Source organism: Lampetra planeri, chromosome 78, assembly GCF_965212315.1.
Source record: "Lampetra planeri chromosome 78, kcLamPlan1.2.h2, whole genome shotgun sequence".
Taxonomy (NCBI): Eukaryota; Metazoa; Chordata; class Hyperoartia; order Petromyzontiformes; family Petromyzontidae; genus Lampetra; species Lampetra planeri.
In genome coordinates, this window is record NC_136183.1 from 1,618,750 (window position 1) to 1,634,865 (window position 16,116).

General features: G+C 44.1%; 2 protein-coding genes across 2 annotated transcripts in view; both read left to right on the top strand.

Annotated features, from left to right (window-relative positions):
- The window catches only part of LOC144738221 (uncharacterized), a 41,879-nt gene extending 33,135 nt beyond the window's left edge, over positions 1-8,744 (top strand). The window contains exon 3 of the mRNA XM_078621218.1: positions 3,910-8,744. Coding sequence (XP_078477344.1) covers positions 3,910-4,983 — 1,074 coding nt within the window. The 3' untranslated portion in view covers positions 4,984-8,744. The remainder of the gene's footprint in view (positions 1-3,909) is intronic.
- LOC144738174 (uncharacterized) overlaps positions 1-16,116 on the top strand; it is a 57,632-nt gene that overhangs the window by 2,331 nt on the left and 39,185 nt on the right. The gene's annotated exons all lie outside the window — the stretch shown is intronic.

Genomic DNA, 16,116 nt, shown 5'->3' on the forward strand with positions numbered 1-16,116 from the left:
GCAAGGGGGGAGAGGGTTGGTTGGCGGTGTGGGGTAGGGGGAGGGCGAGCGCTGCGTGGTATAGTAGTACCCGGCAGATAGGATAGACGACAACCAATACAAAGCAGTTAGGGTTTTACCTCGTTAGTAACATCCTTCCAATGATTGCTCAATTTGTATCCATCTTCTCGGTTGAAGTTATGTCTATGTTTATATATCTGGATGGCTTAATGAACAAACCTTTGATAGTAGCCCGAAGGTTTGCAGAGTACCTTGGTCTCGGAAAAAAACCAATATGCGAGCCCACAGCATTATAACAATGATCAGCCACAGCAGAGGTATTGGTTCTACCATGTTTCAGATCTGCCATGTGTTCGCGAACACGGTCTGAGATGTGTCGTTTCGTTTCCCCAATGTAACAGCCACCACAGGTGCAACTTAATTTGTCAACTCCAGGATATTGCATGTCAGGAATGACATCCTTCACAGATGGGATTAGATCACGGATTTTGTGTAATGTATTGAATCGGACCTGGATCTTGTGTTTGTTTAAGATTTTGGAAATCTTTTTGGTAACACCTGCTATGTATGGTAACGTGATGGTTTTGATCGGAGTCTCAGTGGGTTGTTTCTCCATGGTTTGAGAAGCAGCTTTGCGAATAATGCGGTCCGAGTACCCATTCATCTTGAGGGCCTGGTGTACGGGTTCCAGTTCACTGGCTAGGTAGTGTTGGTCAGAAACGCAGTGGGCCCTATGGTGTAGTGTTTTGATGAGGGAATTCTTCTGTGCTGGGTTGTGGTGGGAATCAGGTTTCAGATAGGAATCTGTGTGGATGGATTTCCTGTAGACAGAGTGTCCCAACAAGCCATTCGGCCTCTTCTCAAACAAAACATCCAGGAATGGTAGCTTACCATCCTTCTCCACTTCCATGGTGAATTTGATGGATGGGTGTCTGGAATTAATGTGGTTGAGAAATTGGTTCAATGCTGACAGGCCACGTGGCCAAATGACGAAAGTGTCATCTACATATCTCAAGGAAGGACGTAGGGTGGATGTCTGGATGGCATCTGTTTTAAATTTCTCCATGAAAACATTCGCTATCACTGGTGATAAGGGGGGACCCATGGGGGTACCTTCATTTTGTTTGTAGAAAGTACCATTCCAGGTGAAGTAAGTATTGGTAAGGCAGTGCCTAACCAGAGTAGGAACATCAGGATTCAGTCCATGTTGGACTACATCTTCAATTATTGCTAAGGTGTCAGGCACAGGAACCTTGGTGAACAGAGAGACTACATCAAAGCTGACGTGAAAATCATCTGGGGACAGTGAAATGCCCTTTATTAGAGAGACCAAGTGAGCTGAGTTACGTACTGCTGAGGTAGTCTTGCCAGTGAATGGAAGCAAGGTCTCAAACATAAAATGGGCCTGTTTGTAGGTAGGTGAGTTGATAGTGGAAACGATCCTGATGTTCCTGCTGCTGTATTTTCTGTCTATTGACTACAGCAGAGGTGGATGGATTTTCACCAGAAACTAGATCTCTGCACTCTTAATTAACGCCTATAGTACCATAAAAAGGCTTGGTTTCTTCGGGTAGCTATTTGATTACATAATCAATGCCTCAGCTCTCATTTGAGGATTTGTTTGATTTTGGGCATCCCCGTCTATAGTTGCGTGACCAAGAGTCGGAGCCATTTCCTGTTCAACTTAGCTTTTGACAGAAATTCACCCTGGCCCCATGCATTACATTACATAGCATCTTCAATAACTATGTAGTTTGAGAAGATCCCAATGGTCATTTCAAAACCATTGCATTCGTTAGGGTTACAATGATACGCGAATCGATGCCTGGTTATAATTAAAGGATCGTTCCCTACTGGTCAACCATGTTACATCTGCTGATGATCTGGTAATGGCTACTTAATGAGATGGAATTAGGGAATCTTGTTCTGTGGCTTGATAATTCTATCATGAAATGGGGCCTTGCAAATGTTCCACAAAAAATCACCTGCCTGGGAATTGAATGTCATCAACAACTGCTCCTGCTCAACTCTCCATTAATAATCATGCAGTTCTACATGTGTTGGAGGAGCTCCCATACTTGGTTAATGTGTTCACGACCAGCTCTGGTTTGGCAGCCAAAGTATCACTTAAAATTAGTTTAGCAGCATTCTTTCATTAGACTGTGTAACACTGTGTTTGGTACTGGCAAAGGAGGTCCCATGAGGTCGATGCTCACCCCGAGCTCTCATTACTCTGATGGTGCATTGTCTTGGTGCTGTATGCCTTTTGGCGTCCTCTGGTCTAACACCGTTTGAGACGAGGCTCAAAAGAACGCTGTCTCTGGTGTGGACCAATCAGTTTAAAGACAATACATATATTATCAGCGTTTTTTTTGCATTCTGACCACAAGCATTGTGGTTAATGCAGACATGATTCCTTGTAAAAGGTTTCAGTTTGGTGTTTTAACATTTTAACACCTGTTTTGTTGCCAGAAAAAAAGGGGAAAACCTATTATCATGTGTGGAAGGTGCCTACACTTTTGCTCCATACAAAGCTGTGAGTTCTAAATTTCAAATTTTCGTGACTGCAAGGATCCATACTCTTTGGTTTATTCGGTAAAGCTGTGAGTGTCCATCGCCAAGGTCTAGTCCATATGAGACAAATTTAAAGCCACTTACATGGCGTTCAATTGCACCAATCATGGTATTAGCACTGATAAGGTTACTTCCAATACTTCCAATTCTTCATGAATAGTGTATGTTTTTTTTCTAATATGTTATAATGATCCATGTTAAATGTACGTGTATTTAAGAGTTTATCTTTGTAGGGAGTGGTGGTGCGGTTATTTCACTGCATTATGAACTCAACAAATAGATTGATTATTGCCAATAGCAAACACGATTGATAAGTGAAAGCTGAACTTGATTGATCTGAAATTAATTACATGGTGAAGTGAGGAAGCAATAATACAGAGCAGATGAAGGCGGCCAGGCATGGTTCTGGACACGCAACCACCTTTTTACCATGCCAGTGTGTGACAGTGTCAAGTTTGTATTTGCAGTAAAGTATATTAACCATTGAGCAAGGAGGTAAACATCAAAAGAATAGTTTATTTTAGTTTTCCTCTGGAACTTTTTCTGAGAATGGATACGGTCAGGAAAATATCTCTGCACATATGCAGCTGAAGTTAGATTTGTTCATCCGAGCATTCAATCAAATCTGAGCCTGGCTTCACACCTGGAAGTTTCGATTGAACATTAATTTATGCACCTCCATGTGGCGATGTCCGAGAACTCCCTAGCTTACATTTAAAAGCAAATTTCTTACATTGACATGCTAATCTCTCACAATACAATGGCCACCCCCACAACTTAGTTTATCAAGATTGATCCTATCTTACGTTTATATGCAAATCTCATCTCTTGCCCCGCCCACTGTCCCTTGGGCTCCTCCCATCTCAAACCTTTATAAATCGCTGCCTTCGCAGCGCTGCTGCCATATATTCTTTCCTACCTCAGCAGCTCTCACATGATGACAATTGCTTGTGTTGCGATCGAAACGTCGTGATATTTATTATTTTTATTATTTTATTATATTTTTCCCATTTATGTGCCTTTACCAAAAGACCCAAAGAATATTAATTTATGCATTTATGCATAATACAAAGTATTATTTTCAACACCCTTCGCTATGTTAGCTGAATTTTTCTAAATTGTGTGCTTGGAGTTTTGGGTAAACATTCATTTCTAAGATACTAGGGCTTCCGGGCAGGTTTCTGACAACTTGCCCTCTCATTGTGTGCCTTTACAGCCCATGTGATATTAATAAGTCTAGACGTGCAATTCAAGGGTGACTGTATGTATTAATTCCTCTCTGCCTCGATACTGATGTAGATGGTATGGATATGTTTTTCTCTCTGCAGCTGACGCTTGTTCTGCAGAATTGGCCTGATGGAGCAAAGGCACTCAGCGCAGCTCGGTACAAAAAGGAAACATTGCGACCAGTATGCAAACAGCACGGATCGTACTGAAAATTTGACACAGCACCAGAGAACTCTCACAGGAGAGAAACCCTTCAGGTGTAGTGTGTGTGGGAAGGCATTTTCAGATTCATCTGCTCTTAAAAAACACCAGAGAACACACACAGGAGAGAAACCCTTCCGGTGCACTCTGTGCGGGAAGCTGTTTGCAGTGTCATCACATCTTCGAAGACACGAGAGAACGCACACAGGAGAGAAACCCTTCAAGTGCACTGTGTGCGGGAAGGCGTTTACACGGTCATCACATATTGAAAAACACCAGAGATCACACACAGGAGAGAAACCTTTCAAGTGCAGTTTGTGTGAGAAGGCATTTTCAAGTTCATTTAATCTTAAAATACACCAGAGAACACACACAGGAGAGAAACCCTTCAAGTGCACTGTGTGTGGGAGGACATTTTCAATTTCATTTTATCTTAAAATGCACCAGAGAACACACACAGGAGAGAAACCCTTCAGGTGCATTCTGTGTGGGAAGGCGTTTGCACAGGCATCAGGTCTTCATAGACACCAGAAGACACACAGGCATCAGAACATCCCCAAGGAGTGTAGTCTGAAATCGACTTGTGAAAGTCAAAGTGCTGCAATGAGCCCATCCCTCCTGATAAAAGAACCAGAAGTAAATTCCAGCTTGGACACTATGAAATGTATCAAGGTGAAATGTGAAGTGATGGTGACGAGCGAAGAAGTGAAGGTAAAATGTGAAGAAGTGATGGTGAAGAGCGATGAAGTGAAGGTGAAATGTGAAGAAGTGATGGTGAAGAGCGAAGAAGTGACGGTAAAATGTGAAAATGAATATTCAACTCCCAAATCGCACCTTCACATTGATGGAGGCAACGTGAAGCAGGAGGAGAATTCTGACTTTGAGGCAGAGCATGGCAACTCCGAGCAGTTTGTGGAAGTGGAGGTGTGGGTGGACTTCTTAGACAATACAAAGTCAAATGGAGACCCTGTAGATGTGTAAGCTTGACAATGAAGCTCCAATAGATTCACCTTTGTCACAGGCCTTTAATTAAAATAATGTGAAGTTGAACACTCAATTTCCAGGTTCAAACCTGCAAAGGACGAGCGGCCAGTATTTGCGGACCTGCGGGTTGGGTAGATCTCTATCCAGGAGCCAGAGCCAATAAGCTCCCAAGCATTCACAATGTTTTCATAATACTATTAGCATTTATCTGGTGCTTGCTTAATCGCCTCAACAACTCGAAGTTTCACATCTCATCACAAACACTTGAACAGCATGTTGTATATATGCTTTTTTCTAAAATTTATGTTAAGAGTGATTCTGCCTATTTTAATGCGAAATATGTCAATCACACGCGATAATCAGAGCTTCACCAACCGCCTTTGTCTTCCAGTAGCTAACAGCACATCGTAGCAGTAAATTATGTATGCAGGGGGCGCCTCCCCCTAATATATCAAATACCACGCAAGAATTCCAAACTGTGATGTGAGGGCTGTGAACTCTGCTCAAAACATACTTTGAGTCGCTTGCAGAGTCAAAACTGCAGAAATTGGTACGGTTCTAAGCTATAAGAGGTGTACATTTTTTTACTTCCAACCCGTGTTGAGAGGATGGAAAACATGGCGACAGCAAGCACACCCGTGCACAATAGGTCACGACTTCAAAGTCAGTGCCCCTTTTTGAGAGAGACCGCAAGTCTGATACGAAAAATTGTAACACTTCGAACTCGTGATGGGAGCGTGGGGAACACTGCCAAAAATGTGAATGGATACATGGCGGTAATAAAGACATCCGGACAACAAACAGCCCAAGCGACTTCAAAAGGAAAACAGCTACCCCTTTGTGAGAAGAAAAATCCTGAGGTGGAACAATTACAGATAAGCAAGAACAGAAATCAGTACTGCCCAAAGAATCACCTAACTGCAACTGTGGAGAAGTCCAAACCATCAAGCATATCACCGATGAATGCTCCATCCTGGCAGTATAACTGAAATACACACTGCGTCAACCACATTGGCCTGGATGAGGAACCTTTTCATTCATTTATGACGATCATTAAAAATAAAACTTTTGCTTTTCACAATGCCATACGAAAAACAAAGTACTGCGAGTGGCAGGCTCCAGGGATTGCCCTCGTGACTAGCAAATTCATAGGGTGCTCTGCATCAGCAGAAGCCACACATCACGGAGAGGTTTATTTCTGCATCATTGACAGAGGCTGCCAGCCAAGGCTGGTGCTCGCAGCATTACAATACAAACGTGGGGAAGAGTGCCGTAGCATTACTATTCCCGGTGGCGATGTTGTGGTGTACAGCCAACACGTACGATCATAATGACAATCGTTCTGATTGTGCTCCGATCAAAGTCAACCCTTCGAGGGAAAACTGGTGCAACCACTTCTTGAGAGTGCCCCTTTAAATTGCAACCCACAGGCGAAGTTTAGTTGAGGGTCGGGTCAGAGACTGACACGGAATGATATAACTTGATCTGTAGCGTGCCTCTGTGCAGCACGAGTCGTACAGACAACTGGAAGAGGTCTCTTGTAGAGGTGGGGGGGGAGGTGAGACGACAGGCGCTGTCTCTCCAAGTTGCTCCACAGTCGACAAGGATCAACAGTGTCTGGTGCCAAGGGGGGTGACGCGTGGCAACTAGTGGACGAGCTGCGAGCGCTGTCTGGCGACGGGATGATTGCACACATCGACGCAGACGGAGCCATCATCCCTGCCAGCACGGGCACCACCGACAGCGTGACCATCGTGCCGACTCGGCAACCACCGCAGCCGTGGAGAGAGACTGAGCAAGCAGCCGAGAGCGCCGTGTTCGACACACGCAGACCCAGCGCCCCTGCTGGAGACCTGTGGTGTTTTCTGTACAAGGAACACTGCACCTCGGAAGCTGCCAACTCAACAGTTAGCAAGAAGACAACACACATCCACACACAACGCGCATATTGCTACTAAGATTATTTCAAAAAGTTATCTTGGTTTCGAAAAGGGTTGCCATCCCAAGGTGGTGCGTTAATTATTAGGTGATCATGAAAAGCATTGTTCTGTACATTGAGTTCCATTAATACAGTCGTTTAGAAGTATTTAGCAATTCATTGATGACACGATAACATTTATAGGCATCTATATTACGAATCTACACACAGGAATACTATTGTGTTGAGATGTTTCTTTTGATCACAGACTCTTGCCCGCAAATTCATTGATGTCCCATTAGCCAATTGATAAGCATCCGTTAGCCAAACAGGCACACGAGCATGCACACTATTGCTTCAAGACATTTCGTTAATTGCATAATCTTAATGAATTCATTGATGTCTACTTTTTTCCATTGGGCACGTTTCTTTAGCATGTTTCGTATGAATATATATTTATAAGGATTTTTCCTATCGCCGTGTATGGTCGTTAGCCGATTGTTCTGTTACTCAAGTTTTAACAAACGTAACCATTGAGATTAATTGTATGGCTCAATGAGTAGGACATCTTAAGGAGTACGGTGTTGACAATTCTGATTGTAAGTGTACTCGCATTAGAGTGTTTTTAGATATTAAAGTTGCTTAACAGAATAATCTGAGTGGTTCCTTTCTAGGTTCATGCGTAATAACCTTAATTATAAGAGCTGTATTCTGCAGTGAGATCTGAATTCTGAGACCTGACAGAATTACACTAAAACAGAATCAGTAAAAGTTAAAACGAGAATCGCTGGATTATCACAATTGGCAATACAACCTTCGACATTGCATACATTGATATTCCATAATTTGCATAATTTTAAGAAATTACACTTTTTATTGTATTATCACGATTGGTAATACATCCTCGACAACGAAGCTGAGTCATTTGCATAGTGGCATACATTTACATAATTCCAGATATTTGCGTTATGTTAGAAAATGTCACACTTTTCATTGTATTATCACAATTTGTAAAACACCCCTAGATAATGAAGCCGAGCCTAATTTGCATAAATGTGAATACTGTATCATAATTTAATACAATTACATGTTCTTTATTTACTTTTTTCATTACACGATATTAAACAAGCACCCCAAGTGGCAGCTGCCTCTGTGTGGCATAAGATGGCCCTGCACCAGCCCGCATGTTGGCATGAGTCTGTCAGTAGAGGGCGATGATTGTTGCATAATCTCAGTTGTGTAATTTGTGAGTAATGTTTCTAATTTGCCAAATTTTAACCACAATGCCAGCATACAATCGCCTACTCGTTTTGAATGAGGCAATAGTATTTTTTACAATCAACTGTTAAGCAGACGATGCATATTTGTAATTAATGTTCCTGGACGAACCAGGGATGCCTGTCGGATTTGAACCTTGAACTGCAAAAAAAATAGAATGCACTCAATCTGAATGCTGCAGGTGTAGGCCTCATTCGACAGATCAACTTGTAAATATGATATAACATGATGAAGTACATTTCAGTGCAGTTATTACATTTTGGCAATATGCCTATCGATAATTTAGAATTATAATTGAATTAATAATTGTCTAATTTTGTGCGTACATGTAATATTTTGTCTATCAGGGTTAAACATGGAATACGTCCATAATATAGGTTTTTGAGTTAGATCGCGTAAATATATAAATGTGTCGGTAAAACCCGCCACCACCCGACACGGCCAACAAGTAAGGGTTGTCACGTCAACAGAACATGCTTGTCTCGACCTCGCTGTGCGCTGCGTTAAACCGCTAGCTGAGTAGATAACCTTGCATCCAATAAACCCTCAGAGCCAGGGTGAACATCCGACTCCAAACGTCATTTATTGATTTTAACGAGGTAAAACTGGTGAGAAAACAGCACATACAGCATCTGTTCATATCCAGAAACACCAACACAATGAATGAACACCACAGCATCATAACATTGTCTTAGATAACATGTTTCTCAACAATAGATCCTGGATGGACCAGGAACCTACATTACCACTGAATAGCTATACAAGAGCATAAGTTACTGTGTTACATACTGTGTTACATAAAGGCACACTGCACCCCATATGTACAGTACTACACATAACACTGCACTATGAATGAGACATTTTGTTATCCTTGCTCTCCAGATCGCAATATAGTTACTTGGGTACAAGTTTGACTCGACTTATTAAATTACAAATAACATTCACAATAAGGAAAGTTGCAGGCTTCGTTGTTAACTAGGCCTCGTATTTATCATAATTTAACAGCATTATAAAGGCATTTACATCATTATAACGGTCATTCTAACATAACAGCATTGCCAATATTATAAGAACATAAACGAACTTACAGACAATGCTTCTTAAGGTCCCACAATGGACAATTGCGGCTGGCTTCACTGGGATACTATGTGTGCCGCCATCTTGAATTATGTGTGTAATGGCCGACGCCCGCTTGGTTGAGCGGGAATCTTAAATCGCAACTTCCTGGTCACGTGACCAAAATTAGCATAAAAAACCAGGAAATGCCTGTGTACATACGTCCCCCCAATCTGCCGTGAGGCAAAACTCCTGCCATAAGGCAGAACAATGCTAATTTGTCACAAGTACAGCACACCGGAACACATGATTGTTCGGAGAAAGTGTGTGTTTTGAAAGTAACCTGTACAGATAACTCACGTGAGAGCTGTCCTTGTGATACAGGTCGAGGGGTATTTTTTGTGATTCAGGAAGCATCTGCCTCTGGAACATTGTCTTTGAAATAAAAAACATTCGCATCATTCATCAGTTACAAGCATACCACTTACAAGTTACGTATAGGGGATACATTCTCTACAACACGAATTATATTTTTTCATTACGTGTATTTTAGATTTTGTCGAACTCGTACGAGAAATGCTCCTTGCTGATTAACATATGGATGTTCTAGATTTGAAGCTTTCGTGACTGCAAGGATTCATATTCTTAGGTTTTTTCGGTAAAGTCACGTAAGTAAAACATCAAAATTAATAAAAATAAAATAAAGATCACGACGTTTCGGAGGCAACACAAGTCTCCGTCATCAGGTGGGACCGTCACAGCCAGCACTTGATGCAGCTAATCTGGCTGTGACGGTCCCACCTGATGACGGAGACTTGTGTTGCCTCCGAAACGTCGTGATCTTTATTTTATTTTATTTTTATTAATTTTGATGTTTTACCTACGTGACTTTACCGAAAAAACCTAAGAATATATGGATGTTCGTAACCATCGGTTGAAGCCAGCCTGACTGCTGTTCAGACATTGTACACCAATACCGGTCCACAGGTGGCTTGCACTGAATCAATGATGCACTCCCAGAAGGCTGTGCTATTTATAGTTTGTTTAAAAAAATGTTTGTATTTGTTTCGTGAAGAGACCGATAAATGAAAGACGTCGTGTCTGCTGATCCGTTTCATAACAAGGAGGTAATTTTAAGAGCACATTTAAAATGCATCATGGATTTTTGTTACCGATTTATATTCTAGTCTCGGTTTTATTTAATTTTCATATCTGTTTAAATAAAACTTAAATAACCGTGTCCATCGATATCCCACTGCTTACCACATGTTTGCTGAAATATGTTAAAGCCCCCTCTGGAGACGTCACCGCAAAGTCACGAGTGGGTGACGTCAGCGCCTCTTTCTCTGGTTTGTAACCTCACTAAAAGCAGAACTCTTCTCGTCACGGGACGTGACGACTGTGCACCGAGTCTGGGAATTCATTTGCACGGTCATCAAATCTTGACCGACACCAGAGAACACGCACAGAATAGGAGCCCATCAGGTACACTGTATGTGGTAAGACGTTTGCACGGTCATCAAATCTTCACAACCACTGGGGAACACATTAAAAAACTCCGTCAAGTACACTGTTTGAAGGCATTTTAAGTATTTTGAAACTGAAACGCGCATAAGGAGATCCATAAGGAGCAGAGTCTACATTAGAGGTGTGAAATTCCTAGTGCCACAATAAGCCCATAGCTTGTAACGCAAGAACCATTAAAAGATTCTAGCTTGCGCAAAGACTGTCAGCAAGTCTCGACGTGAAGACGGTGTCGGCGAGGCTGGATGCAAAGACAAAGCGCCAGCAAGTCTGGAGGATCTTGGTGAGGAAATTCCTCAGAGTAAAAATAAAGTTAATAAAAATCAATAAAAAAAACACTAACGTAGACTGGAGCAATGGTTATTAAGCTGGGTGAATGTGTAATAAAAGACTCCGTCAGGCACTGCTGGTCTCCGCTTGTTTTTTATTCAGGTTCTTCTCCGCACCCCACTGGTCTCCCACGGACCAGCGTCGTCTCGCGCGCACACCGCGCATGCCCCCTCTTCCATGCCACGCACGTTCCTCCGTTAGCTCCTCCACTCCTCCTCACTCCCCGCTGGTCCTGACAATGGACCAGCGTCTCCTCTCACGTGCCACGCACGCTTCTCTCGCGTGCCCCGCACGCTCCTCTCGCGTGCCACACACGCTCCTCTCGCGTGCCCTGCACGCTCCTCCGTCAGCTCCTTCTCGCGCGCGCCCCGCATGCGCTCTCCCGTTAGTCGCTCCGCTCCTCTCCGCTCCGCACACCGCTGGCCGACGGTGTGCCGAAGCCCCATCAGCCACGTGGCTGATGGCACGGCGGCCACCCAACGTGGTCCCACTTCTTCACTCCAGCAACTGGCCCAGATCTCGATTTAAAGCTTTCGTGACTGCAGGGATTCATCTTCTTGATTCTTTCGGTAAAGTCACGTAGAATGGAAATAATAAAATAATAAAAATAAAACATTAAATAATTCTCACGTTTCGGCCACATCGCAAGCAGCCGTCCTCAGGTGAAGAACAGGTCTGTCAAAAAGACAGTGGCAAAGTACCATCATCTTTGAGAAATTAATTTCGTGTGAACCAGCCGCTTTAAAATAATGATCAGCCACGGCAGAAGTATTGGTCCTACAGTGTTTCAAATCTGCCTCATGCTCATGAACACGGTCCGAGACATGTCGCTTAGTTTCCCCAATGTAACTGCTGCCGCAGATACAGCTTAGTTTGTAGATGCCGGGATATTGCATGTCAGACATCTTGTCCTTCACAGATGGGATCAGATCACGAATTTTTTTTACTGTATTAAATCTGACCTGGATCGTGTGTTTGCTCATGATTTGGAAAATATGTTTGGTTACCCCTGCTATGTATGGCATGATGATGGTTTTGATTGGATCCTCAGATGGCTCCTTCCTCACGGTTGGGGTGATGGTTTTGCGGATTGTGTAGTCAGAATATCCATTAGCCTTGAGAGCTTGGTGCACGTGTTTGGGTTCACTAGTTAGGTGTTCATGGTCGGAGCGTAGCGGCGACGACGGAGCTGGTCTTGCGGAGGAAGAACCACGTGGTGAAAGACGAAGGGATGACGACGAGCAGCGACGGAGCCAGGACCCAGACCCCACACTCCAGCCCCCTTCCAGCCCCGAACCTCTGGTTCAGTGCTCCTTATATCTGCCTGGCGCGGCCAAGCTCCACCTCTGGCCACACCCCTTTCTAGAACCTTCTAGACCGAATCCACCCTTCACATTTACCCCAGATACACCCCTTCAGAATGAGGCTTTATGTAATGCAGCTATAACCGTAATTATCCCTTCAGGCTGGCAGGTGTCACCCTATAATTACAGATGTAAAACATACTATTGTGTCATTCAAAACGCATGTTGGTGTCATGGCAAATATTTGGGTTATTCCAAACATCCAGAAATTACATAATAGAGATTCCACATCAATCATCGCTCACTACTGACAGACTCATGTCCACATGCAGGCTGGTGCAGGGCCACATTATGCCATATAGGGGGAGCTGCACTTGCGGGTGCTCTTCGAGTGTTTATGATGAGATATGATACAAAACTCCGAGTTGCTGAGGCGATTGAGCAAGCACCATATGCTAATATTATTATAACATCGTGAATGCTTGGGAGCTTATTGGCTCTGGCTCCTGGTTAGAGATCTACCCAACCCACAGGTCCACAAATAATCGCCCCTCTTACTCTGCAGGTTGAACCTAGCAATTGAGTGTTCAACGTCATATTATTTCATTAAAGGCCTGTGACAAAGGTGAATCTATTGGAGATTCATCGTCTCAAGCTTACACATCTACCAGGTCTCCATTTGAATTTGTATTGTCTAAGAAGTCCACCCACAGCTCTACTTCCACATAATATACTCTTTGCTTCTTTTGGTAAAGTCACGTAGGTATAAAAATAAAATAAATCACGACGTTTCGGGCGCAACACAAGCGTCCGTTATCAGGTGGGAAAGCATGGCCTGCTGCTGATGCAGACTGTTTTAAAGGTTTGAAATGGGTGTAGCCCAAGGGTTATAAAGGAGTGGCTGGGTCTAGTGATGTTAATGTGAGAAATTAGCATGATGTTAAAGTGAGAAATTAGCATGTAACTGGGCACGGAAATAGATATGATAATGTGAGAGATTAGCATGATGTTAAAGTTAGAAATTTGCCTGTAACTGGGCACGGAAGTAGCTATGATAAAGTGAGAGAATAGCATGAAATAACAGCTGACATAAGCAGGTTGGATGGAAACATCACAGTTACGACTTTACCGTCCTTCCAATGATTGCTCAGTTTGTACCCATCATCTCGGTTGAAGTTGTGTCTGTGTTTATATATTTCAATGGCTTCATGAACAAATCTCTGAAGGTAGCTGGTCGGTTTGCAGAGTACCTCCGTCTTGGAAAAATCAATTTCGTGTAAGCCCAAAGCGTTAAAACAATGATCGGCAACGGCCGATGTATTGGTCCTACCATGTTTCAGATCTGCGGTCCAAGATATGTCGTTTCGTTTACCCAATGTAACTGCTTCCACAACCACAACTCAGTTTGTAGAAATCAGGGTACAGCATGGCAGGAATCACATCCTTTACAGATGTTATTAAATCACGGATTTTGTGTACTGTGTTGAAACGAACCTGGATCCTGTGTTTGTTTTACATACTACTTGGAGTTGCCTCGCTCTGCATCAGTCAGAATTCTCCTCCTGCTTCACGTTGCCTCCATCGATATGAAGGTCTGATTTTGGAGTTGATTCTTCATCTTCACATTTTACCTTCACTTCTTCGCTCTTCTTCTTGGTTCTTTCGGTAAAGCCACGTAGAAGGGAGATAATAAAATAATAAAAATAAAACATAATTAAATAATACAATTCTCACGACGTTTCGGCCACAACGCAAGCAGCCGTCCTCAGATGAAGAACAGGTCTGTCGGAAAGACAGCGTCTGAATGAACACTACCAAGCTTGGCAGCCTATATTTAAGCTGGGTTAGTGGGGGAAGAGCGCCTTGACAAATGAATTTGCATATCAACAGAGGAATTTAGCATGTTTATGGAAAATGCAGATATGGGATTAGTCACTACTTGTGGAATGCATAGGAGGGGGGGGGGCGATCTCAAAGTCATATTATGCCCGTGCCTTATGTAGGATTAGCAGCAACAAAGGGAGGAGGTAGGGTTAGCAGTAATAAAGGGAAGGAATTTTAATAGTAAGGAGCTGTAGCAGCCAAACCACCACGTAAAACATTTAAATATAAACTACGTAAATATCTCTTTGGTTATTTCAGTAAAGTCACGTACAAAGATAAAATAATAAATTAAATAATAGCATACGACGTTTCGATTGCAACACAAGCAATCATCATCAGGTATAAATGAAATAGCAACAAAAAATCTAACCAGAAAACTATAGACAGACATATAAGCAGACAGATATCACCAAGATATATAGAGAGAGAGTAACACAGGCACAGAGAGGGAGATCGTCTTTGTGGCGAGGCCTTAAATAAACAGAGGGGGGAGGGGGCAGAGAGAGGGAGGGGTTAGAGAAAAAAATAACATGTAAATGGGTACGGCGACGCGTGTGTCATGCCGCCGCCACGAAGCCGTTCAGCAGGCGCCCCATCTAAGACCTCGCCACCACCAAGCGACGGAGCCGACCCCGCGTCCCCCTCACCTTACCTCACACGAACACACCCGCACGCATTCCCCCCCCCCCCCATAGAGCTCCGTGGGGAGGTCACCTGGCCGACCGGTTTTTATCCGAGAAGCCCTTATCGGGATTAAACTTTGACGGTTTCCGGCGACCAGGTAATTGGACGACCTCCCCCGACGCTACTTTGCACCGCGGCGCTGCGACCGGCCTTAAGGTTGCAAGGTCGCAGCGAGGGGCCACTCGGCCACCGCGGGTGAAACGCATCTCACACACCCCACACACGCAAGTATCGACGGGGCAGGCAGAGGGAATAAGCATTGTGATGGAGGAGCATCATTAGAAAACACGCAGCGCATCTGAATTGCATAATCAGGCACCCCCGCACAGGGAGCGAAGGGACGGCATAATTACGCGCGGGCACGCAGGCACCATTGTTAGGGGAGTTAAAGGATAAGGCTGTTAGTATGAGTAATCGGGAGAGCGGGGTCACGCGGGGAGCCGTGCACAAATTCCCACGGCGCACCTTTGTGACGGACGCCGCCGCATAAACTGCGATAATGGGGGGGGGGCCTGCGTGAGAAAGGGATTGATTGGAATTTGCGCCGCGCAGGTTGAGCATTAATTAGCATATCAAAAGCGGATTGATTGGAATTTGCGCCGCGCAGGTTGAGCATTAAGTCGCATATCAAAAGCGCCCGGAACGGCGGTGCGCATGCGAGAGGGTCGCGAGCCTATTGTCCAGAGCCGCATTCCCTTTGAGGTAGGGAGGATAAATGGGGAGCACAAAGGGGAAATCGGACTCATGCTCCGAGAAGCCAACGTCCAGGACTGCCCCTGCTCTGCCCTCCGGACGTCCGTGCGACGTGTCGAGGCAAGCAGCGAGGAAAACCCACGGAACGTCGAGTGCCTCAAACCGTGAGTAAGGAGGTAAAAGTGTTTCGTGAACGATAAATAGGGAATAGGTTCCGGGTTAGTAGAGTAGGCAGCCTCGTCGATTCATACTGACTCAACAACCAGTCCCACGTAGCAGACAATAAATCATTAATAGCTGATCGTGGCCTCGTGTGATCTCGTGTTATAAGTGTGAACGCGTGTGGTACTGTGTATGCGTAAGCTCGCGTCGTGCGTAATCGGCGTACCCCAGGTGCGCGATCATAACGTGAGCGGCGAGCGTGGCGCAGAGCGGCGCAAGAGTGGGTATCGCGTGTGG